Source organism: Pezoporus wallicus, unplaced genomic scaffold, assembly GCF_028554395.1.
Source record: "Pezoporus wallicus isolate ANWC-B61680 ecotype Strahan unplaced genomic scaffold, APGP_CSIRO_Pwel_v1 contig_4191, whole genome shotgun sequence".
Taxonomy (NCBI): Eukaryota; Metazoa; Chordata; class Aves; order Psittaciformes; family Psittacidae; genus Pezoporus; species Pezoporus wallicus.
The window spans coordinates 5862005-5888488 of NW_026641383.1; the positions used below are offsets into that span (position 1 = coordinate 5862005).

The 26484-nt window shown below is 39.5% G+C and overlaps 1 protein-coding gene across 7 annotated transcripts in view; it reads right to left on the minus strand.

Annotated features, from left to right (window-relative positions):
• Nucleotides 1–26484, minus strand: part of PLCB4 (phospholipase C beta 4) — a 198791-nt gene that overhangs the window by 5710 nt on the left and 166597 nt on the right. For all 7 annotated transcript variants that reach the window (XM_057423494.1, XM_057423495.1, XM_057423497.1 and 4 more), the window contains 8 exons: nucleotides 23763–23812; nucleotides 23574–23639; nucleotides 17396–17511; nucleotides 12826–12901; nucleotides 8032–8207; nucleotides 3405–3506; nucleotides 1596–1653; nucleotides 1105–1191 (listed from right to left, as the gene is read on the minus strand). In XM_057423494.1, coding sequence (XP_057279477.1) covers nucleotides 1105–1191; nucleotides 1596–1653; nucleotides 3405–3506; nucleotides 8032–8207; nucleotides 12826–12901; nucleotides 17396–17511; nucleotides 23574–23639; nucleotides 23763–23812 — 731 coding nt within the window. The remainder of the gene's footprint in view (nucleotides 1–1104; nucleotides 1192–1595; nucleotides 1654–3404; nucleotides 3507–8031; nucleotides 8208–12825; nucleotides 12902–17395; nucleotides 17512–23573; nucleotides 23640–23762; nucleotides 23813–26484) is intronic.

Genomic DNA, 26484 nt, shown 5'->3' on the forward strand with positions numbered 1-26484 from the left:
TTGGATGTTAGTGCACCTACATACACCCTGTAAAGGAAAAGAATAGGAATTTGGTTGTCTGGAAGGGAGGTGGAGTGATCTGAACAAGGAGCCATCGTGGCTGGGGCTTGGTGGCAGCAGCTGCCTGCAGTCCTACATGCTGTCACTCCTCTAGAAGTTAACCAGGCTGTAGCTTTTGGGGCTGTAGGACTCTCCTGAGAGTGGAGATAGTTGATTTGCATGTACTCTTCTCCCTGTTTCCCCTCTGCCAGACGGCTTTAATTCATACTATGATGTTTGTCAGAGAGTTCAAGTTCTGAACTTTTAATAAAGAAGTAAGTACATAATCCTTAAAAGTAATGGGTATTAAATGCACTCCTCTCTTATCTCACTGAACTGCTGAGTATCTGGGTATATTCCCCTTGCAGTTTACATTTGTGCAAGTGCAGTACTGCAAGCCCATGCAATTATAACAGTTCTGCTGGCTCAACCTTTCAGCAAGGGAACTGCTCAGAACATGCTGTTGCTTCTAACAGAAATAAGATTAGAATTTTCCTTTCCTCTCCAAATAGTTTTATAACTGGGGAAAAAATAGCTTATAAACTAGCAGAAAATAATAAAGTATTTTAATTACGAAAGGGTGTACTAGTTTAGATAAAACTCCCCATGCTACTATACATCTCTAGAATTCAGTCCAAACTGTCTCTGAGAGTTTTGTGATGCTCTATGCATATTTCACCTCTATTTTCCAATCAGCATTAGAAATACAACTTCCAAAATGAAGAAAACTGATTTGCTTGAGGTACTTCTGGGGAGTAATTTAAATGGATATGCTGGGCCTTTTATGACTGTCAGATGTAGCTAATGAGTATCAACGCGGCTGGACAGTGGAGAGGACAGACTCTGGCTAAGCAGTCTAGCTTTCACATGCTTCTCTGAAACAAATCTAGCTCTGTATCATTGAGTCACCTCACCTCTTCATTTTAAGTCCCCAGGTAGGTGAGTGACCATGAACAAGGTCGTATTCCCAAGTTCAATAATGACTTACATTCAGAAGCATTCTACTCAGCCTGATTCTGGTTACTGTTTTCACTAGCCTGCTTTTAAGTCTTTAAAGCAAGATACCTGCTCATTCTGCTTCTCCAAGACTTCTAAATGCTCAAGTTGAACTTTTTTCAACTGATCCATTTCCTTTGACTGCTTCATTGCCAGCTGGAAGACAAAATAATGGGGGGAAATGTAACACATCATTAACAAGCCAAATAAAAGCTTACTTGAGAAGTACACCATCTTGCCCCATTTGGATAGCACAAAACATCACAGGTGGCCTATCAGTATCACCCAGTCTTAAGAAGAGCTATTAATATAATAATATATGTATTTATACATATTAAATATATTACACAAAAGTAGATAAATACACACCAACAAATAATATCTTTGTGAATTTAAAGTAGCTTCATCTTACAGAGATCTTGGATCTTTTAAACTATACGTATGTGGAACAAAGCAAAGACAAATATCTGTTTGTTTACTACAGCTGGATTCTCAACACAGAGAAATGAAAACGAATATCCAGAAACAGTGCCCAGGGACTTTGCCAAGATCATAGTTACCCTTTTTCTCTCTTCCAGGAACTTCTTTGTGTTGCTGCTGTTCAGTTCTCTGACTCTCCTAAAACAAATGCAAACATTGTCCATGAAGAATTGTTGGAAAAAAAGAAACCCCAAAGTTACAACAGAGAGAATTACAAACTCTTAAGGTATATTTAGGTTTCTGATTATTTGTACCTTGTGGGATTAATAACAAATTGTATACTCCTCTGGCTATACACCTTTACGTTTAAAGGTTTCCAAGAACACTTGACAGTTTCACTGGAGACTTGGGGCACAAATAATCCCCATACTGACCAAGACTGATGTGGATAGAGTTTGCTTTCTCCCTTACTCAGGAGTGGTGGACAGAACTTAAAAATGTTTCATTCACTTGTGTATCCCTTGCTGCACTCTGGTCTCAATTTATTTTGGTATATAAAAACTGCTACATCTCTTAAGAGTGGTAATGGAAAAATCATCTTATGATCATAACTGACGTTACAGCTTACCAATGCTGTAATGTTCTTAGAGCTGTTACTTAAGCAAAAAGCTAAGTATACAATTGCTATTTACATAAAATACCTCACTGCAAAGTGTCTCTTCCTGGGATTGCCATCATGAAATACACCAAAAATAGTTCAAAGAGCTGAATCGGACTAATCGCAAAGCCTGAAAACCAGGACTGCATTCAGCCTGCTTTCCAATCTGGGAACTGATTTATCCCAGAGTCATTAGTGGAGGTCTCACATTAACTAAGCATGCAGTTAGCAAAGGCTCCATTCATTTGTCTTCCTGATGAGTTAGGAGAGTGTTACTCTCGAGGGACTTAGTTCAGCGGAAACAAGTTTAAGCCTTCTGACCAAAATAGCCCAGTACCAAGGAGGAAATGTATAAGGGGAAAGAAGGAGCCAGATGGCAATCCCAAAATGAAGGTGAAACCCTGCAGGCTTATGGGACATCATGTAGACTCTGCTTTTATCTATTTATTTGGAAACTTTTAGGATAAATAGAAGAAACATACAATTGCTATATTGCAGATCAATCCTCCAAAGTCTCAGCAGTACTGGCAAGTGTCTCTCTAGTCAGTTAAGGCTGTCATCCCAAAATGTGCTGGGAACAACCCACTTCTGCAAGTGCAGCAGTGCCCTTGGTTTTGCTGAGCCTGGATGCTGACCAGGTCTCCAATGCCAGCACATAGCAAGGGGAAGAGCTGCAGTTCAGTTCAGGGGTAGAGAAGAAGCAACAATGTGGGGCTTTATGGACAACATCTTCTGTTTTTTAACTCCTGTCTTGCTTCATCCTTTCCACTGATCATCATTGCTTCTAGAGCACTTCTTCCTTCTGTCCCACCTCTCCTCTGTGTCATCAATAGATGGGGGATAAAACCCATCACTGGCACCACCTCCTGTATTTTCAGTGATGCTGTCTCTCCAGTTAATCTAACTGCAATTAGAACCAACCTCAGATCCAGTAGAGCCCTCATTTCATTTAAAAAGCAACCGTAAGTACAACGCACTTTAAGTACAATCACTAAAACTCTTACAGATGTGTTTCAATTTAATAGTGCCATTAGAGCTACACCAGTCAGTCACAGCTCATGAGTATAAAGAGCATATTATTTCCCTGATCAGGACATTACATTTGTTAAAAGTGTAAATGTAAGAAAAGTAACATTTTTCTTAAAGAGGTAATCTAAAATAGACATTCAGCACAAGCACTGACATTGTTTCCATACATAAAAGCATGTTTTTCATAGAATTAATCCATGAGTTCACCCAACAGCCTTTGACAGCATTCCTCCCTTCTCAGGAAGGGCGATCTCCCACTTACCTCTCTCTTTCAGCTTTATTTTTGATAGATTTGTCTTGGCTTATGGCTTTGCTGTTCTCCATAGAGATTTTAGCCTGGTTGGCCCGCATTTCCTTGCTTTCCCTAGGCAAAACCAAACAAAATCATTAATGCCTAAGATGCAGCTGTTGTCGAAGTTGGTTTCCTGATACTTTCACTGTGGTTAATTTTGTCCTTGAAGCATTAAGGAAGAGGAAAGAACAAACCATATGAAAACTGCCTTCCTTTGGGTAGACTTTACACAGTTCGAGCAAGCATTCAGAAATCTCAAATAGTTCCAGGGAATACAACCCAAAAAGTCTGCTTAAAGCATTTTTACACTTTGAATGTTACAAAAGGCTACAAAAGTCCCTTTTCTCCCTAGTAAGAGCTGTTTGAGTATGAGCTACTGTCAGACATTACTGCCAGCCATTTAGCAAATGCAATTTGTCTTTTAAAACTGCCTAAATATTTACAAATCCTGCACTCAGAACATGACTGCAATATGAACAGCAGTAATATTTGCTACTTGTGGTATGAACTCACAAGACTTCCTTTTAAGACTTCTACTTTGGGCCTGAAAAGAACCCTGAGGTTCAGGCCATGGTCAGACTTGTGTTCGGTTTCTCCTGGCTCAGTGAACCTTGTAGTCTTTCTTTTGGAATGAGATAGCTTTAATAGGAGGGTGGCAATCAGCTTCCAGGGGAAATGTCCCGAGTGGTGTGGTCTGACTCTGGAGGTGGAAAACCTCTTCAGTGTTTCAGCCAGTGGGGTAGAAAAACAGAAAATAAGCAAATAAGTATCTCATTGTTTTAAAGAGAAAAAGAGATCGTGATTCTTTGTTGGGAGTAGCAGCACAGATGCTGACTTTCAGGAATAGCTTCTGACTTGTGAGTAGAAGGCTTTTCATCACTCTGGGTTAAGCCAGCCAAGCTCCAAAGGGACCGTCCCCGAAGGCCAGCTCTTGCTTTGTGCCTGCTTAGCATTCCAGCACTGCAGCTCCTGATCTTACATGCTTATTTAAACAGGAATTATACACATAAATTAGACAGCAAATAACAGATTGTAAAGTTCCCAGTAGTGCATCAGCATCTAAAGTTACCCGTTTAGCAAGCCAAGGCACTACCTTAGTCTCTTCTTTTGCACATGATCTCGAGTGGAGTGCTAAACATCTACTGTACTAATTATCCCCAAATTCGAAGTATTCTGTATGCACAGGAGCAGTGTGGCACAGAGCAGCGCGCTTAATTTAATGAAATGTCACTGAATCTTTTTCGGCTTTCTTTCATCTCTGGAAGACATTAATCACTAAGCAGCATGAGGAAACTTTGAGTTACATTTCTCTCAGTTTCAATTTTTTATTCAAGAGATGCAGTGCTGCTTTTTTTCCCTTCGAGAGTTCAGAAGGTGAAACATTCCCTGAATACAGATTTAAACCACGACGGTATCACAGCAAGAAATTAGGCTGGGTTCTAAAAAATGTTGTGTCTAGAGCACATTTCATTCCAACAGTCCTTTCTCCAAGCAAAAGCTTTTATTTTCCATACCGAATTTGAACTAATTTTCAAGCCCACTGTCTTAACAGTAGTATTGGAATAACTTACTTCTATTACTGTGCTCAGGGATATGAACAAAGTTAAGTGTAGGTGTTCAAACTGATTTAGCCTATTTGCATCAGATATAATTTTCGAGTGAAAGAAGTTAAGAGGATTAGAGGACTACTGTGCATCACTGATGATTTCCAAATGAGTCTTTGGCCATGGATATAGCTGAAAGAGCAACACATCTGTATGCAACTGCTTGTCTACTGTTATGATCTAGTTGCACTGCTGATGGGTCTTTCCAGGTGTGCTGGGTTTTCACTGCTTGCAAGAAATATAAAGTATTCTTAACAGAAGAAATGAAAAACCTTATCTTCATTCTAAAATCATCAAGAAGCACCTGTAGGGCCCACTCCTTGTTTCTGGAATGGTGCTTCTCGAGGACAGGGCCAATGTTCTAGTGTTAGTTCACTCCTCAACTGCCTAGCACAGGGCTTCACGTGGAGGCTCAAGCTCAGCCCATGCTGCCCTGGCTGGCAGTGCTGCACTGCCATTAGAGAACACCCTCATCACAAATGGTGATACCTGTAGCCAGAGTTAACTGGAAGAAACAGGTAAGCCAGGATGGTAAATTAAAAAAGGATTCTAGAAACATGGTACGTGAACTGCAAGATTTAACTGCTGGTTTCCTAGTGTGTTCTACTGACTGCACATCTGAAATTTATATATAACCTTAAGCATATAAGTCTATCCTTGGAATTTATACATATATTTAGATGACACTGAAGTGCATTAACATGTTATTTTATGTCACCATTATTGTCTGAATGACTAGAAATCTCTTCTATTAAAAAAAAACCACCACACATAATTTTTCTTTCCCTCTCATGTTATTTTATCTGGAGTACATAAGGCTTGCAGGTAACAGTTTCACACCCCCAGTTTCTGAAATGCTGCAAGCTCACTACATCCAAGTCAGGAAAGCTAACCCAGTCTTCAGAAGCAGGGGGCAGAGCACCCCTGGAGTTCAATAAGCTTCAGATTTTTAGTACTATCTGCTCTCTTCTGCTTTGTTTCTAAATGAGCTCAAAGCACAAACTGTAATTGCTTTTTGTACTGCACATGGAGGGAAAGTATCTACCCTACCTCAGATAACCACATCATTTTAGATTACTGATCTTTCCTGCTGGCCCTGTGTCCTCTGCTGTGATAGCTAACTCATTACCTCAGCTCACAGAGAGGGAAGTGGCGAGAACAGCATGCTGAGTGCATGGTCCTCCTCCCATGCTGCTCTCAGATAGAGCTTTCTTTCCCTGTGGTTCCCCGAGCTGTCTCTTGGCTATTACATACACCTCTACAGATAAATGCACACATATTCCTACATACAATACATTCTACAAAAGAAGTTTACAAATCATTAAGTGCAAAGTCTAAAGTCTCTTAAGGGCATTATTACATTCACATTTCAGCATTTCACATTCCAAATTCTTCTGAAATATTCACAGATTCAGACATAGTCTTAAATTCATTTCCAACAGGAAATTTGCCAGTTTGTGCATCTAGGGGTTACACACAAATCTCCAAGTAAGCAGAAACATGCTAAGCTGCAGCGAATAAAGCAGAAAGAATTTTGAAGGTTGTCAGTATTTATCAGGGGGTAGATTTTCAGATCTGGTTCTTAGCAGCTCTGGAAATAGACTCACACAAGTTATGTCTAATAAGAAAGCAAGATGCATTACTAAGAATGGAAGAACTGTTTGCAAGAAATGATCTAGGGCTGTTTGAACAATGTAGAGATACAGAAATTCTAAAGCCAAAGACAAAAACTATGAGAAAAAGCATTAAAAATACTATATTTTGCCCTAGGGTAGATAAATCACCTGCCTACAATGAGAGCCCGTAGCAAAGTTAAGAGAGGAAGAAAATATGTATGGAAAAAAACCAAAATCTTACCTTCACAGGCTGTATACTAGTAAATCATCTTCTAAGCATTGTGGTGAATTTCAAATAGGATAGAAAACAGAACTCAAAGTGATGTAATTTCTCTGGGCTGATGCAGCCAGGTATGATTCAGAGATACAGTACCAAGGACTGCACCTTCCTCTGGCTAGTAGCTTCTGAATGATGCATTTGTATTATACTTTGGCAAGTTTTGGACTTCATTTCTGACTGGGTATGTATTGCAGGACAGCTTGAATAGTTGGGTTAACACAGAGATTAACATAAAGATGAGCTCACTAAAAGCCTTTTGCTGGGACAATTCTCTGTTGGAAGGAAAGCTTGCAGGTCCCAGCATGTATTCTCTCTGATGCAAAGATAAGCTGTTTTTTCACTCAGGAATTTAAAAAATCATTTAAATTCCTTCTTCAGATATGATTTATTTATTCTTTTTTCCCCACACTTTTTATGTGAAAGATGCTGAAGACAATTATGCATGAATATATATGTATGTATACACACATTTTGCATCCATCTGCTTTTAAATCACAGCATAAAAAACTATTACTTACTGCCATTTTTAACACAGTGAATAAATCTGTATTTAATTTTATTTCAAATAAAATGTATTTTATAATTTCAAGTGGGCATGGGATGGTTAATTACAAAAGCAACAAGACAGACATGTCATGCAGTATCTTCTGTATTCCCAGTGATTATGACAAGTTATTACATGAAGATAATACATCAGTTTAATGTAGCTTATGCTGCTACCTGCTGTTTTTATGACCTTAATAATCACCAATGCTATAAACACGACTCTATAACCACTAACAACTCCAAAAGATACTTCCAGATCTGACACTTCTCAGTTTCCAGCCTCTGAATTCAAGTTCCTGAGTAAAGTCTAAGCACACCCACAGTTGATGCAAACCACCACTGCTTCATGACATCTGCTGCCTTTAATGAAGTTCAGATAATCTAAACTAGCACCTACGTAAACCTTGTATGATCACTTCTTTTACTTCCACCATCCATACAGCCCAGTATCTTTTACAGCAGCATAGGAGCTATCAACACAAGAAACTAAAACATTACACATAGCCGACGTAAACCAAGCCCTCGTTATCAGGTAGCACAGCCCTGCTCACCTGTCATGGGAGAATTTGAGCTGCTGGGTCTGTTGTTCATGAGCATTTATTAGCAGTTTCTTCAGTAGTTCACACTGTTGGTTCAAGTGCAAATCCCGGATTTCTTGCTCTTCGGCACTGTGCGTATTGATCATCTCGGACCACTCCTTCGTGTGCTGTGCCACGATCTCTTTGACCTGTTGAGAAGTAACAGCAGCTTAGCTAGAGGTTGCAGCCAGGCTATTACTGCTGCTGCTGATGTAAAGACAATCATAAAAAACATTACAAAGAATGTAGCTGAACTGTGAAAAATGAAGCTCCACAAACAAAGTTGCTTCACAGAGCAACAAAGCCACTGAGGACACTATTGTGTATTATGAAAACAGATGTAAACCAACCCCTACTATTAGGACTCTAGAGCCCTGAATAAATTGGCTGCATTTATGCTCTAATGGTACTACTCATATTTTAAAATCTTCTCTAACATTGAGTTTATAATAAAATGGTTTCACATTTTTGGTTGCCAAGAAAAACAGTAAGTATTAGAAATACCAAAATTAACTATGGGGAAAAACACCCTTGTGAGTGGGATTTATCTAAGGGCTTCTCTTAGATTTTGTGGAGACAAGTTTTACAAATACGGTCAGTTTACAGAGAATTCCTGTCTTTAATGCAACTGATTCTGAAGATGGGCTATGTATCTTTGTTTTATATTCATTAAGCCAGCAGGGAATCTGGCAAGTATTCTTCCCTTGCTTATCTCCCAAGACTCACCAGAATAATGAGATTAAGTTTCGGAGTGTTCCCAAAAGACAATATGAAGAAGTCTAAATCACCAGAGTTGTTATAATAATAATATATTGCACTCAATTTCAAAAAGAAGCTAATAGAAAGATATATTTTATTATCCTTTAATAATTATCTTTGGGTATTTTGACAAGCTCTCCTACTTCTTCATAAACGGCATACAGAATATGCCTCACAATAAACCTATTTTCAGGTAGTCATTTCAACTGCTGCTATGGTAACTAATAGCATCTGGGTCATCTAAACCTTACTCTTCAAATCAAAAATTACCACCATATTGCTCAGAAAGTGAAAGAACGATGTCAGTATCTCAGGTGTGGGCCCATGTGTGGGCTGTGCATAACACAGACTCTCCTGCATAGACCAGTGGTGAAAGGAGAAGGGACCTTAACAGTCCCAGTCTCCATCCTGCCCTGAAGAGGCTCCTCCAAAGGCCCTCCTACACAAAGCTCATGTTGTGTAATGAAGCTGGACTCCTACTGAAAAAAACCCAAAGCAAGTATTTTGTAACAGATCAGGGTGACAACCACTACCTGAGAGCCAGACTTGCATTTAACTGTAGTTAGATAATGGTCCAAAAAAGGATTGGAGGCAGAAGCAGCTGACAGAGAGCTACCTGGAGTTTTCTGCAGCTGTCAGAACACAACAAAAGCATTTTGAGCAGGAGGCTGGTACCACTAATATAGGGCACCAAGGTGTTTAAGAGTGAGCGTACCTCCAGCAAAATGAGGCTTGCTTATTTGTGTGCATGTGGCTAAGTGTATTACTAAGCCAGAGGCTATCAATACGAAGTGATATAAACCACTAAAGGATGTGGAGCAGTCTGTGGGAGTGGTATCTTTAATAAGATGTACATAAGGCAGGACTGCCTTCAGAGCCAGAAAGAAAAAGAGGATTCAGTTTTCAAATGGTCAGAGTAAATGCTTGAATGTTGGTAAGGAAAGGAGACTTGTTTTTCAGATGGAGCTTTTGAAAGGTTCAGGGACAGATACTACAGCTCACCTCTGGCGCCCACCAGTATGGCGCACATGAGTTAGGACCAAGTTTAATCCAAGCTCCTTGGACTAAAGAAGAAACCTGCTTAAGGAGACTTAAGTATAGCAGTGCTTTATTTAATCTGAGAAGATAGGAAGAATCATAAAAACACCCTGCCTGTGTTCAGGGAGAGATGTGCTAGTGAGGTGCTACTAATTTCTAAATCAACGTGCCGTCTAAGCAGCAGGTACAGCCCTTTGTAAAACAGGTTTTTCTCTAGGGGTGGGAGAGAAAGGGAAGATTCCTTTTCTTAAATATCCTGTAAGCTAGAAGTCTTATTTCAGGTAGAGCAAGATAAAACCCGATGAGAAGGATGTAAAGGATTTGCCAAATGCCAGTTACAAGACTTGAAATACCCAATTTGACTCAGATTCAGGCGAACTTAGAACCTGTCACCATTAAATCATCTGAAATCCAATTTTGCTGCAGATCTGTGATACACTTCAAAGTCCAGATGTAGCAAGTTCAGTGTACATCCCTGCTTTTCTCCAATTTATTAGCATCAGAGTTAAAATGACTATTTCATTTGCTGTGTTCTTGTCCTACTTTCCACTATATTAAGATAGTGTTGCTTAATGGTTATTTTTCTTATCCTGTTGGATAGCTAACTTCTCTCTTTCCTGTTCTACAGACTGTGTTTGCAATCCTGTCCTTTCATGTGTTCCATCCTTGGGCCTAAGAGACCAATTAAAATCTTCATAAGGAACTTTCTTTTGCGCAGCACATATGCAAGATGTTTGTTTAGTCACTAAGTTAAAGCAGGAATCATCTTTGAAGTCATCTTCCCTCTTTTTTCTTTTCATCCTCTGCCTGCTTGATATTGGGACCTACTTTCCTAAATGCAGGGGAGGAATTTGCATCTGCCAGGTTAACTGTGTGTGTGAAGTACACACAGGGACATTCAGATCTCATTTAAGTATTTTATGCCAAACCTGGGCTGGATATTTCCTCCTGACAGGAAGACGTTTGTAGATTAAAAGGTCTCTGGTGCTAAAGGTGTACGTGCACACTGTGACAGAACTGCACTGAAGGACATGAGCTGTAATTAAAGCTGAATTATGGTACAATCTGATATCAAAATTAGTGGCCCAAACGCTGAGGAATGCTAAGCAACTGTTAATTAATGAAACTCCCACTCTATCAGTGTAATGCATTCAGCATCTCAGAATTCAATCTCATTTAATTGTGCCTACCTTCACCTAAGATAAAAGTTAATTTCCCTACGGTCTTGAGCACTGTGTTCCAACCTGTTGCTTGCAAACCTTTGAATGATCTCCAGGAATGATTCAAGGGCCCACACATGGCAACTGAAACTAAAGGAGTTCGAGAATACTAAAATCAGTACAAAATCTGGACAGTTTTGATGGAACCACAGCGAGTAAGACATTGAAAATAACTGACCTAGAGAAAACCAGGGAGGTAGATGGCTTGTAGAGTTCTCTGCATTATCCATGCAGAGGCTTGGCATTTCAAAGGAGCTTACATCTAAGTCTCCTTTGAAAATGTCATCCTAAAACCTGACATGGGAGTGGACAAAAATCAATCTTTTTTTCCAGGTATGGATTAAATTGAAGGGAACCAGTTTTAAAGCAGGATTTTAAAAGGGACAGAGCTCAGAAACTGCATGTATTTGCTGAAAGGGAACATGTAAGTAACATTTATTGGATTTGGAAGATTAATGAACACTTGGATGTCCCTTGCGTACAAATCACACCTCCTCAGCTGTAGACTGTGAATGACATAGGTGAGAAGCAGAAATCACAGCAACGAGTTTTTCTACACGATGTAACTTCAAATGAGTTTTGAGCTTATGTCTGGATGATCGGAAGCTAGTGCTCCTCAGAGAGTTTACTTCACTAAGAATTGAATGAATTATCTGCTTAAGTTGTCAACAAATTTGCTTTCATTTAAAGAGGAAACGGTTCTGGATTTCTCATAGGGGAAGAAGATGGGGAGATGAGAGAGTGCACGAGGGTTTTTAACTACATTCAGGGTTTTTTTAACTATATCTGTGTTTTTAACTATATAAAAACTAGGGTTTTTAACTGTATCTGTGGCTGAGCCAACAGCAACAAGAAAAAAACCTTGTTTAGAAAATCAAGATCTCCTCCACATGAAATAATAAAACCAAAGAAATAAATTCAGTGAAGAAATGGTGAAAACTTATTCTGATCTCAAAGATGTGGCTGATTTTGTTTGTATTTTCAATACTTGTTTCTTTTCACAGGTTTCAGCTTTTAGAGTACCTCTCCTGTACTTTTCTCCCTCCAGATCATTTTGTACATGGATGTGCTTTCTGGTTTACGTGCCGTGCTCTAAGTCTGGGTATCTTTCAGAAACCTGAAAGCATGTCAACAGGTCATAGGTAAAACTTCCACGGGAAATAAGAACTCAGTGAACATAGTAGTGGTATGGAAGTATAGAGGCAACTGTGAATCACGGCTCAAGAATGGCTTTTTCAGGTGAACTGAGGTTGAGTCTCAGAGCACTTTTATTCTCCAGCACCTTTAAGAAAACAATGGAGAAAAAACACACCCAGAAATAAGAAGACACTTGGTTCAAGAACAACTTGGACTCCTCCTTTGCTAGGAGACAGACTAGCAAGTGTGGTCCATGGTGACAATGGTGGAAAATGAAGAAGAAACCTCTTTATGTATGTATTTTGGGAAAGCATTTAGCATCCAAGTTCCACACGGCACATACTCTCTTTGTTTAGCTAGAACTGATACAAACAACCAGTTTCACTTCATGGTATGAATGACACTTCTTCAAAATTTCAAAAGGGCAGGAAATAGATGTTGCTTTTTGAACAGTTTTTAAGGAACATTTTTAGGCACTCGATTACTGCCATTCTTTTCAATGTGTTATTATTCCTGAAAATCATTCATGTGCTTCCAAGAAAATTAACCACCGCTTGGGTCTCAAAATCTCTCTTTCAGGCGCTGCATGCGTTCAGCTTCGCTGTTTGCTTACCTTAGATTTGTGATCTGATGTGAGCGTCTGAATCTTAATTTCCGTTTCTTTCTTCAATTCAAGACAATTATTGCCTCTAAAAAAAGGAAAATTGCAAATGTGTGCCACAAGTTAAACATCTTCCCATTCACTCGGCTCCTACTAATTAAAACGTTAATCAGAGTTGAAGTGCTGCAGCGCGTTGGAATGAAATTATTTCTTCTGGCAATTTATTCACAACTTAACAAAATATGGTTGGATTAATGATCGTTCAATTCAAACACCACGCGATTAAGCCGAGATTGGCCCAGCAATTATTCTGTTGCTGAGGATATGTCAAACATCTCCATTTATGGCACTTGGTTCCTTTTCCAGGCTTAAAATACCTAGCCAAGAGAAACCAGTTTTTGCCTGAGAACTTACAGGCATGTTAACTGCCTTCACCATGATTTTATCCTCTGTTTTAAAAGTAAATTTTGCTGCTTCTTTTCACTTTGAGACAGAGAAAAAGAAGTCATTTGAATAACTACCTCACAGGGCAACTTGGGCATACTGAATGTGAACACCTACTGAAAGGGTCAGGGCCCTTCTGTGAGAAAACAGAGTGAATGGGTTGCAAAGAAGGGGCCTCATTATCTTTGCAGATCATGTTACCCCACGTGGATGAATCCAAGCTCTTATATCCCTTATTACTTGGAAAGCAATAAATCTTGGCTAGCCCTCACTCCTGCAATAAGCCAAATACAGCATGGCCTTCGAGTATGGGTATAATGAATGGGGTTGAATGCAAGTTGTGAAGTTGTTTAATGCAGGAGGAGTGCATGATTCTAAGGGACTGGTAAAATGACTGCAGAGGGCCCATGCTGAAGCTCCCCTGACATGCCTGTGGGTTAGGAGATGGATGACTTCTACCTCTCACCCACAGAATTCCCTCCACTAAGCCCAATTAGATGGGCAGGATGGATGTACAGACAAGCTATTGCACTGCAGCCACAACAGGAATTTCAATTACTGTCTCACCACAGTCAGTAATCTTTTGAAGGCTGACAAGCTCCATCTTTACCAATGTTCTTGTTCCCTTTTTGCAGTGAAGGGCTTTTACAACAGAATACAAATTCACACATTGGAAGTCTCTGGTTTTTGTCTGGAATAATACAATACGTTGAGAGGAGCCTGTTCTAAAAACACTGTAATATTTATGTGTCAGATCATCCACTGATGTAACCTCCCACCAAGTGGATGGAGCCACGTTCATTTTATCATCTGAAACTGGCCCCAATAAGAATGGTTACTGCTTGGCTGCAGTAAAATTAATCTGTATTTGCTCTAGAAAAGGAGATTTATGAAACTCTAAAGTTGAAATCCCATTTTAATATCAAAGTACTGCTAAACTTATGGAAATCAGCAGAAAAACTTATCATCAAACAGTACCAGGAAAGCCCTTACTGAAAATAGTGGTGTGATGTTGCCTTGTGTTCCCAAGGGCCACCAGAAAGACACTCGTTTTCTAGTCATAGCAAGGAAAAGTTCTGTAGGGATTTCTAACACATATTTGACACTTTGGAAGTAATATAAAGGCACACAAAAAGGTTCTGACCACAGTTATCTCTGCCTGAAATTATCCCAAACAGCTGGAAAAAGTCTCTGATTATGCATGGGGGTAGCTGCTGTCAGAGTCTGGCTCTGACATATATGAACATATAATTCACATATGATTTGTCATACACTGTGAAAGAGGCTGCTTCTTAAGTGAATCAAACAGATTTTATCCCAAATGAGTCTGTTTGGGTCAATCACTGGACTTTTCAGAATCCAGACATCAAACCCAACTGATCCCTTCTCTGGAAATGCAGCTTTCATTGTACCTCAAGGCAACTTCCAGCTAGGCTGGACATAACAAGAGTTGTCTCCAGCTGTAGTCCGTGGTTCAACTATTGAGTCACAGTTGGGAACAGCCAACCAGGGACAGCCCAACCCAATCTCACATGTCCATGCTCACGCACACACATACACTTGAATTCCTGGACAGTCCTGATATATCAGAAGGATCTTTCTGTGCCCTCAACTCCACTTCAGAGTGGGAACATCAGCACACGTATCCCCATAAGCCTCTCAGAGATCTGTAAGCATTTGAAGCATACAACAGAAAGAGCACAGGGAACAAAGTCCTATCCATCTGTCAGTGAATTAGCATGTGATTAAAAGATTCTACTCTGCTGAACAATATGCAGTTGACATTTGTCACACCATGTGGCAGAAGTGGACCACAAAAAAGCTGCACAACAAAATGAGAAGAGAAAGTCTTGTATACACCTACCCAAAAGCCTTTGTTTTTCAGGAAATATCTGACAATTTCAATATGAATGTCATTAAAACACGTTTTACATGTTCTGGTGCAATTTCTATTGCTTGTAAAAGTTCCACAATGATAGTCAAGGATATGGAGCATATTTTGTACCTGCTGAACCCTGGATTCATCAGATCATTACCCCTGAACTCTGGATTCATCAGATCAGTTCAGTAAAGTAAAATAAAGCCTCAGTCAGTGTGTTCACTTTTAAACATGTCCTTAAATACAGGGCACAGTTGGGGTGAAGTGTGTGCATAAGAACCTTCCTGAATGGGCTCTCAGGGCTGCATGCACAATGACCCTGAAGGAAGCCCTTAAAACACTGATACAGAATCAACAAATGTTTTCACAGAAGGTCTTGTGCTGATACTGGATTGGATTTGGCTGCTAAACAATTACTCTTATAACACTCTTCAGTGTTATATTCAGCTTATATTCAGTTATATTCAGCTCTGAAGTCTGTGGACTCATAGTGAGGAACAGTGTTTGGTTGTGTATTGGACCTGCTCCTGGAGTAGTCATTTTCAACGTTATTTTTACATCTTTTAAAGCTTTCAATGATAATTTAAAACTATCATAAAGACTTTAGCACCCATGAGAGAGGTGTTATAAAATGAGGAAAACCACTGCAAGTAGCCAGTGAAGTGATCTCAAACTGGGAATCAACTTAACTACTTTTATACTGTCCCATTTGGGGTTACTCTGGAAAGCACTGCTACCCAGGGCTTTCCACTATTTACTGCACAGAGACAGCCATTACCACCTTTAACTTTCTGACCCATCTTCATTTGCTGTTTTGATAGGTGGGCAGAGGCACTGGCATCTCCTCAAGCCAACAGGAATATTGATTCCTGGTTCTTCTGATAGGAGATTCTTAAATACCAGAGCACAGGGAAGCCTTTCTCCCTCCATGATGATTATGGTGCAATGTCCAGGGCTTAGTTCACTGCCACTGTAGTAACTACCCTGACTGTAATTATAAATCCAGCTGCATCAATAACCTTCTGCTGCATTACATTCAATAGAAATTGAATGAAAGCCATATTAAATTAATTACATCCTGTGGTTGTTCCCTCTCTGTTTGGAAAAGAAGTAATTTTCTGGAAGGAACTACTTGGATTAGAAGGATTTGGGGGCTTTACAGCTCTTTCTTGGACAAAAAAAAACCTCAAAAACCCAACATGAGCTTTTTAAGAGTTTCTAAGCTTTTAGTAATTTAGTGATGAGAATTCTCCTTACTTTGTTTACTTCTGACAGTTCTGTTTCTGTTGCGTTGCAGGTTTACAACATGCACACTCAAACACCACTGCCATTCCACAGAGTTTATAAAACAAGAAGTATTTGTGGGAGAATCCAGTGCCAAAGAGGCATCTGTGTTTAGTATTCAGTGAGTGAGTTGGCTGCTAGTTGTTGATGCCAGATGACAACAATATGAAATTAAGGCTAACTATTAGCATGTCTTGATATAGAACGGACAAAAGTAACTCCTGCTTTAGGTCACAGTATTATGGTATAAACTGCTGTCTCAATGAGATGCCAGTCATAGGGTAAAAGGTGGAGAGGAGAAACTGCTGCCAGATCACACAATAGCAGCAAGGCAACAGCTGTGTAATTCCAAATGGGATTTCAAGAGGGACATTTTATTAAAGTCACCAGTATCTTCCAGGAACTCTTCTGGGACAATTAAGAGATTAGCACAGATTGTCCCAGGCCATGAGCTACTGCAAACCAAACCAGCTTCACTCAAGTCAAAGGAGTAATACTGATTTATTCCAGCTTGAGGATCTGAAGGGTTTTTATTTGTTAAAAAGAAACTTCAACCTGACAGCACAGCAAAAGTCTATTATTCTAAACCACTCAGGATTTAGAAACCAGGTTTTCCCCCAGAATCAAAGCACTGCTACTTACTGGTCATTAGAGGTACTGAGACCCTCAGTCTGCGCTCACTGAACACAACAGTGACATTCCCTGAGGAATGCAGTGAGACCAGATTAGACAACAGAAATAAAAATGTGAGGCAACTCCTCTTCTACTTTTAAAACTTTGATAATAGAAGACTAGGGAAAGGCAAAGTGAGTACAAGTTATGGCCCATCGCTAGAACCTTCAAGCAGCTCAAGTCGGATGTAGGATGCTGGTTCAAGCTGCAATTCATCTAAATGACCTTTTTGTGAATGTTTATTTCAAAGCATAGTATCTATTGTAAATCTAAAAAACCAAAAAGATTAAAATAATATCTTACCCCTTCTTCTTGATTGCCTTCTCTAACATTTTCTCGTATGATACCTTTTCTTTATCATACTGTGCCACTATTTTGTCAATTTGGGTGCAGTGCAACTTCTGCATGGCGCTGTGCTCCTGGAAAACAGTAGGACCTTGCAATTAGGTGAGTGGATTTTTAAGGTTTAGTTTTCTTACAGTGTAAAAATATCAGTGTACGAACACATAACTTTGACAAACTGGTTTAGCCATCTGGTATTAAAGATTCCAGATATTCCACCCTAAGTGCCAAAACATTTCTTCTTTCTTTGAAAAATGAAAATCTGTAGTGGACTCTATGGTAAACCTTAAAACAAAAGAATGACGGGAAAAAAAGTCATCTTTGTGAACAAATGTCCATTTAAGTGCAATGTAAAAAATCAGATCTACAAGCTCAGATTATATCAAAGTTTCTGAATGCAGAGAATAAAGCTCAACCCAGTCCCCCCATTCCTCTGCGTATCTCATACTCAGTATAGTGCTAGCCCCTTGGCTGCTGCAAATCAAATAGATCGAAGTCCAAACATTAGATAAAATTCAAATAATTATCAGACTTTCTGAAGATCTGGCCTGCAACCCCTAATGACAGCAGCAATCTTACTAAGAAACTGCACCTTGTTGCAGAGTCCCTCCTTTTGCAAGTGACAGGAAGCTGTGCAATATGACTTTCAACTCACATGCAGACTAATAACCATTGCTCCCTTTTCTCCTGCTCCCCAATCAGTAGAGCACAAGCTAAGATAGAGAACATCTGTGGAGTATCACACACACCTGATGCCTCTACTATAGTTATGTGACTTACATCAGTGAAGTTACCTATTAACGGGGAAGAAAAAGATCTTCCTACGATGAAAAGATGAATCACTAATACATGTTACACACCTGGGTCTAGCATATTGACAGTTCCTTTCCCATTACAAGACTGTACCAGAAACAACACACTTCACTTAGTAGTCACACGTTGACTTCATTACTGAACTTGATTTCATATTCTGCTTTATCAGAACAGCTACTCATAATGATGGAAACATTTAACTACCACAGAGAGCATTAAATATTGAATTTACATTACAATAGGATGTTGTTTGTTAATTTTATTAATATTCAATTGCTTCACATTTTATCTAATTGTGTCAAAAAGCCTTGCATTAATTAATATGGTCTCTTCCAGGACTTTAGTTTGTTTTATAGCTCCTTTTGCATTTATTCTACCCACGCTATTCCACTGCTCTTTGTTATTATTTTCTATACACCTGTGGTTTGCATTATCACTGTTGCTTTCTCTAGAAATACTAATTAAAGACTTTTACATGCACTTTTACCGTAACATTAATACAAATGTTGTGATGCTTTTAAAAAGCTAGTCCAGGGCTGTACCTGAGCACTCCAGCATCTGCCAAGCCCTTCCCTGGGGAATGTGTACAGCTGCCAAATGTATTTAGAGTGGGGAACCGATTTTTCTGTTCTACAGAGGATTAAAAGGGAAACAAATAGACTCCATCAACAGTAAAAAAAGCCAGCTCCACCAGGGAGTATTTACACTGATTAATCAGGTAGGAAAAATGGGGACAGTGAAAAGAATGATATAAGCTTGACAGCACCAGGCAGCTACAGGTGAAGTGACTAAGAGCATCTCTCCAACTACCCACTTTCCCCTAGATGAGCAGAACAATACAATGCTTGCTATAAAAGACTAAGTGCAAACAATGCAAAGCATGAGACATCTGCCCACTCATGTAACACTCCTCCACAATTGGGGAGGGCACATCACACAGCTAGAATCCCTGCTTTTCCCTCAGGACAAGCATGATTTAAGCCTTCTCTCTCTATCACAAACCCACTGTAATCTTTTTCAGATTCCCCTCTACTGCTGCTTACTGCTCACGCAGAACTCTATCTTGTACCTGAAACAGATATATTGTGGATCATATCCACCTCATTTCCTTCTCTGGTCCTCCTCCCTATTCAGTTCATAGAACATGCATTTCTTTGTCCACAATATAAACACACCTGGAAGAGGAAGATGGGCTATTAACAACCTCCACATGAAAGGCACAAAGAGTCCTTAGAAGCCAATTCCCTGCCAGAGGTCCCTTGAGTTCTGTGACCTTCAACCCTTGGAACACTATTTAAAATAGGTTAGCTGATGTGAGTTTGATTTTCTGTCTGTGCTCAAAGGAAAACACAGATAGATGCTGCACCCAAATTTCTATCAAGATTCTAAGAAATATTAACTGTTTTGTTATCTTATAACACCCTCAGTATATTTTGTTTTCAGAGTGCTCGTCCCTTGAACGATGGCAGTATTACAGATGATGTAAAAGAGTATTATAGAGGATCTAAGAGAGCACAATCCATACATGGGCCAACAGTACTTTAAATTGACACAACATGCCCATGATGACATCTGTCACACAGACAGAATCCCAGGGGCCTTTCTGGTACCAGCATCTCAGAACCCACTGATCCTGATGGCACCTCTATAACTTCAGGCAATAAGATAATGATGACAGCTGTTGCTTTCCACATAGTGGATTTTTCAAATTCCCTTTGTGGAATGTGAGGATTCTTGGGGAAGCTCACTGATTTCTTGACATGGACACTTACTTGTGTTTTTTCTTTCACTGTCCCAGGCTATGGGACCAGCTTTGTTCACTGTCCAACAGATGACAAGGAATTTGCCTTAGGAGTTTACAACAAAGATTTACATATAATCATAGAATCCTTGCAACATACAAAATACTGTATTTCTCACAGTATCATCAAAGAAAACTGTGTTAGCTTCCCACTCTTTTGTTTTTTCCCTCCTTTTAAAGAATTATGTCCCACATTTTCTACATATCTGACAAACCTTCACTGTCTTCTCAGTATGCCCCTTAGCTGAAACTACTTCACAATGCAAGCAAATGGGCTGAGGTTTGGATGCTGTTCTTTGCTCATAAGAGCAATCATCTGTTCTCCTGAATATCAACAGCAGCACAATGCTACCTCAGTTGTAGTCTGAGACTTACCTTTTCAGACTAAACCAGCCTGGAGAATATTCACTCTCCCACCTTCAACTCTCTCTTCCTTTATATCCAGGCCACAAACTAAGCAGAGTATTTGATTCAAAAACCAGAGGCACAGCTCTGTTTCAGAACCGATAAGGTTCTTCTGACTAGATGTAAGGAAGAAATTTTTCATGATGAGGATGGTGAAACACTGGCATAGGTTTTCCAAGGAGGTGCAGATGCCCCATCCCTGCAAGCATTTAAAGTCAGGCTGGACATGGGCTTTGAGCAACCTGATCTAGTTGAAGATATCCCTGAGGGATTGGACTGGGTGACCTTTAAAGGTACCTTCCACCCAAAGGGGTAAGAACAGTGACCTTTCTGCCAGTCTAATGATCTCTACCCTAATGAGATTAGGTGCTGTATTTTCCTTACACAAAAGTGAAAAAAGGAACAGTGATGATTGTACCTCCACCTGCCCAAGCATCCTTTTCTTGAAAGCATGGATTAATAACAAGTCCATCATAAAGTGAAGTCACAGTGTGTGATGTGTCTCTGTGTGGGTGCATACTGGGTATTACAGCTGTAAGGAGCTATGCCATGTAGGAAAAACAAATTAATACAAACACACAGAGGGATGTCAGGAGAATGTTATTGTGGCTGCTGGAGTTAAAATGGCTGAAACACTGAAGAGAGTAAATAAAAAGAAAGATAGCATCAAAGAAATACACAGAGAGTGTTGCATTCTCAGGAGTCTGGCACCAAGAAAGAAATATGATATTTGTAACAGTCCTATACCTTGACAATACAGAGGCTGATGTGTTTTCATAGACAGCACCCAACCCCTGCCAGCCAGCATTGCCATGGAGCTGCTAACACTTCTCTACACTGAGTGGGCGCTGTTAGGGAAACAGACCCTTACTGCTGCTGTCTTCCTTAGCTAGCTCTGCCCAGGGCTACCAGATTAGCTCCTACACTGCTAACATGAGAGCTCCTTCCTCTCAACCTGCTCCCCCTTCCATACATGCTCTTTTCGCAAGTAACAAGCAATAGGACAAAAAGTAACAGGCCCAAGCTGTGCTGTAAGACTAACCTCCAGTTAGACCAGATATTTGGACAGATTTCTTCACCAAGAGGGTGCTCAGGCATTGGAACAGGCTGCCCAGGGAGTGGTGGAATCGCCATCCATGGAAGTGTTCACAAAGCTTACAGATGAGGCCCTTGGTGACATGGTTTAGTGGTGGCCTTGGCAGTGCTAGGGTAAAGGTTGGTCTTGGTGATCTTCAAGGTCTTTTTCAACCTATTTGATTCTACGATTCATTTTTCGTAACACATTTTCAAAGGCCAACTTAGATGGAAAAGTATTGGACTTTTCTTTCCTTAAACAACATGAACAATTCCCTTCTGTTCGCTTATTCCTACAGATTTCTTGAGTGTCTGTGGTTAAATGAGAGCCAACCTATTTCTGGAACTTTTAAGTTCAGTCTGATCAGTACATAGGCTTCCTGAAGCTGATCATGGGTAACTAACTGCATAGCTCTCCAGCTCCATCCCAACTGATAAAATGCATTAAACCCGCTGATGAGTACACCAAGCACTTCCCTAAGGTCATCTGTGAGCTAATGTGGCCAAGCTTCTGCTCAGACTCTCCTCTCCAAATTCAAGAAGCTGCCCTTTAGAAGGGCATGCTCTAGACAGGCACTTTCTTGTTAGGACAGACTTGCGCTCTGTACTTAGACCAGCAGGACACAGGCTGGCTCTGATCTAAAATAGCTGTGCTTGAGTTAATGCTGAAAGCCCTTCTGAGTGCACAGCACTTTCAGGTTGTGGCTGGCAATTTTTTCCTCAGATTAGAGGAAGCAAGTGCAATCCTGAACAGATGGATATATTTTTTTTAACAGTAGCAAGTGCAGTCTTGGGTAAGACATCCTTATACTACTGTGGGTCACAGATATCAGGGACACGGACCACTGAGTATGGCTGTTTTCTATGTAACCATGGTACCATTTTCATTTGCTAAGAGCTGCTATAACAAATTCTTGGATGTTGCCCAGCAATGAGTAAGAAAGTAGTGTTTATAAATATGAAGCCCCCTAAAAGATGAACCCTGTGAAGGTCTAGAAACTGTCCATGCCCAGAAGTGTGATGATAGATACATTTTCTTGAGCATGGGCTCTGCACACAACACTAAAATGGAGAAATCATTCATTTTCTTTCTGCTTAGGGTCAGCAAGGAGTCAGAAAAGTAACTATTTTTTAATCCTACACTTAATACAAGGAGCCCCCAAAGATGCCAATTATTTTAAGTAATTTCTTCATACTCCATTATACAGAGTCCCACACCCAGTCATGAAAATAAACACAAAGACTGATACTAAAAATGCCCAAGCAACTACATTACATCAGCCCTGCAATGAAATCTGCAACCAAAGAGAGCAAGGGAATAACTGCCTCAAAAGTCCAGAATGGATTTGTATGTATCACCAAAATTTATAACTTAAAATCCTTTCTTCACCTATATAACTTATAATATAAGTTATAATAATTTATAACTTAAAATCTTTTCTTCACCTATGCCTCTTTTTGTAACTAGAGTAATGCTTTTCTAATGATAAAGGGCAGGAGAAAATTTGCTTTGATTTTTCCAATATGAAGTATATTTATGATAGCGTTTTCAGGACATCACTGCCAACAGTACCAAGCTGACTCTCGAGTGGTTAGCACAGATCTAATGCAAGGAGGAAAAGGGCATTTCATTTCTCAGTTACAAATTTCAGTTCTCTTCAGTGATTTTGCAGTTTCTCCAGTGCCTGTCTTCAATGCAGCACCATCTTACATCATTACTGCCTTCTCTTCCAAGCTGCCTGTCAGTATGTCATGCAAGAGGGAGCTAGATAAAATCATTACCTGAGAAAGGTGAGCTCTGGATGCTTTTATGGGTCAAACAAATGTGCACTGAAACTTAGGGAGACATATAAAGGGTTGCTAAAAGGGAAAATTGCTCACTGGAGCGTATTTCAGTACATTTAAAACACATATGACTTTCTTGGTAGCCCATCTACTGTTCCTTAGTTTTTCTCTTCCAATTTAATTAGGAGCTGTCTGTGCCAGTGAGCACTGCTACTTCTGTCAATTAGAGTGTGCTGCTCAGAGAGCTTGTAACGATCATACCTTTGCATGTTTCTTCTTTAAGGCATTCAGTTCTTTCTGCTGTTTCTTTAAATGCTTTATATAAGCCTACAAAAAGAGAAGTTAGATCAATGATCAATTTTTTTGTGCTCATATTGACTTTAATCAGATAAAAACCTGGTTACTTAAATAATGAGGAACACAGCTTGAAAAGCTTGTATCCATACTTACCTTCATTTGCTTTAAATCTTCTATCTTCACTTGAGGAATAAGGTCTATACCTAGGAAAATAATGATAAAGTTCATACATATTAGTATATCTTATATTTTTGAGTTTTACCACAGAACCCTACATTTAATAATTAATATCTTTCACCACATAAAAATACTCACAGGTTAATGAGAAAATAAAGATATAGTTAAGATACAGTTGTGTTTTCAAAAGCACTACTCAACCAACTGCCTTGTGAAAAAAGAAATGAATCAATGAGTGTATTTTAACCTCTCACAGTTCTGGGCTGAAGTGTCAAAATACTGCAACCTAAGAACTGCAATAGCTCCTTTCCTGAAAGCACAGCAAACCTTTTATGTACATTGAAACTGAACCATGCACATTTCAGAACTGTCGTCTATAGCTGGAGCTTCCTCTTACTCATTTCAGGGCGAAAGCTTCTTGGGTAAGGTTCTACATGACTGCATAAGGGGTTAACTGAAGTTAGGCATCCTCCTCAATTTAAAAGACAAAAATTGGCAGAGTGAAGATTTACAAGCAGCCTGTATGTCAATGGAGGTAAAATTTGCATTTTGGTTAATACCAGGCTATGAGAAAAGGCGCAATAGTGCAGCCCAGGACTGAAGGAGAGTTAAAAATGGAGGAGAAACACAAAATCGTAAGTGAAAATACTAATAAGAATTTAATATAACAAGTAAATCGATCATACAAGACTAAATACTATTTAGGTGAATGAAAATACATTTTGATCACCTTAACTGCAATGCAGACAAAACCCAATCTCGTATTCATGCCTTAACAAATGTTTTGTGACATACTATGTTTTTTTAAACTACTATGCAAATCCTACACGTAATGACAAATGAAAATGTTAATATAATGCCATAAGAGTGGTAATATGTAGGCTTCCTCTGAGTTTTTGCATGAAAATGTTCCCTTGCATGTCAATATACTGCAAACATATTTAGTTAACTGCTCATAATCTCTTCATCAGGGATTGTAGTGACTGGACATGAGATAATGGGTTTAAACTGAAACAGAGGAAGGTTAGATTGGATATAAGGAAGAAGTTCTTTACTGTGAGGGTGGTGAGGCACTGGCACAGGTTGCCCAAACCAGTGGTAAATGCTCTATCCCTGGCGGTGGTCAAGGGCAGGTTGGACAGAGCTTGGGGTGACATGGTCTAGTGTGTCCCTGGCCATGGGAGGGAGGTTGGAACTTGATGATTTTAAGGTCCTTTCCAACCCAAACCCTTCTATGACTCTATGATTCTATGATAATACTGCCCTCAGGCTATAAGATTTCCTCTGACTTAAAAAGGACTTTCGGCCTTTTAAGGTGAATTTACATGCAGAAAAAATTCAGATGCTGTAAAATAAATAGGGAAGAGGAATAGGCAAGGAAACACAGATTTATTTTCTTAGAAGCATAAGATTCTGCTCAATTATATGTTATTAACATTAGCCTAGTAAATGAGACTGGAACAGACCGAGGCACAGAGAGAGGGTGAAGTTTCCAAAACCACAAATCACTTAACTATTACTGAAAGTCACAGACATTCTGTTCACTTGAAAGCCTTCCCCAGACATCCTATCTTGCTGGGTATGTAATTTCTAATAAGCAAGGTGAGTTGCACATTGTAACAATGGTAGAATTAATCAGATATTAAAAGATCATAGATATAAGTAGTGCTAAATAGGACTGGTTACATGGGATATAAAAATCAACAGCTCTATTTTAACGTGTGAGAATATGGATGAAAATGGTTGCAGACAAGAATGCCTCAGTACTGAAATCTCAGTTTAAGACCAGGGCTGCATCAGGTACGCTGTGCTCTAAACAAACTTCTTCAGGATTTTATTCTAATGCAGACTCATTCACTTTGTTCACCAGGTCTAATTCCATGGCAACAACAAATTAATTGCCAACCCTAACAAATGTCATGCTTAATTAATGCACAATAGAGCTAATACTTGTGCAACTCTTGGTGATGGTACGTGAAACATGAAAACACCTCACTGCATCAAATAATCTGGGTTTTACACCAGGGAAGGGCTTTGAAAGAGTTCAGGTGCCAGAGACAACCTCCTTTATTGTCAAAAGTGACTCCAGAGAAAAGGCATCTCGTTTCTCATGAGGTCCCTTCACATCTGTGTATTCAGCTATGTCTGCTTAAGTTTAAGAACAACAGCAGTCAGTACTCCTTTTTGCTCCCAGCAATACCTCTGGGCCAGGGAGGATGAAAGAGAGCAAACCAGATTCTAACTCTTGCAGCCCATTAATATTTATTGTGTTTCAGCTGTAGAAGTTTGTTTTCCCACTTAATCTTCATTACCTGTGATGTCCCAATTGACTCAATGATTTTGTAGAGTGAATGGTGGATAGTGAGGAAAAATACTTATTCACTTATAAATGAGCATATTTAACATGGATAGTTTGTACAATAAACACGCCATTTCCATAATCACTATTCAGAGTAAAACCACACACTGAAAACATTTCTAATTGTTGGGAAATCCCTACAGAATCCAGTGAATTCTAAATACCTTTAATTACTTAAATCTGCAACTCTGGAGGGAGGAAAAAAAAGCAGAAGAGTTTCTGTGGAGTATACCAGAAAACAGTCATTCCTGGTGGCATTCTTCCAGTAGATCTTTAGTAAACTACTCCCTGAGTGCAGGTTATTACTATTGGAGCTGGGTATACATCTACACCAAGAGG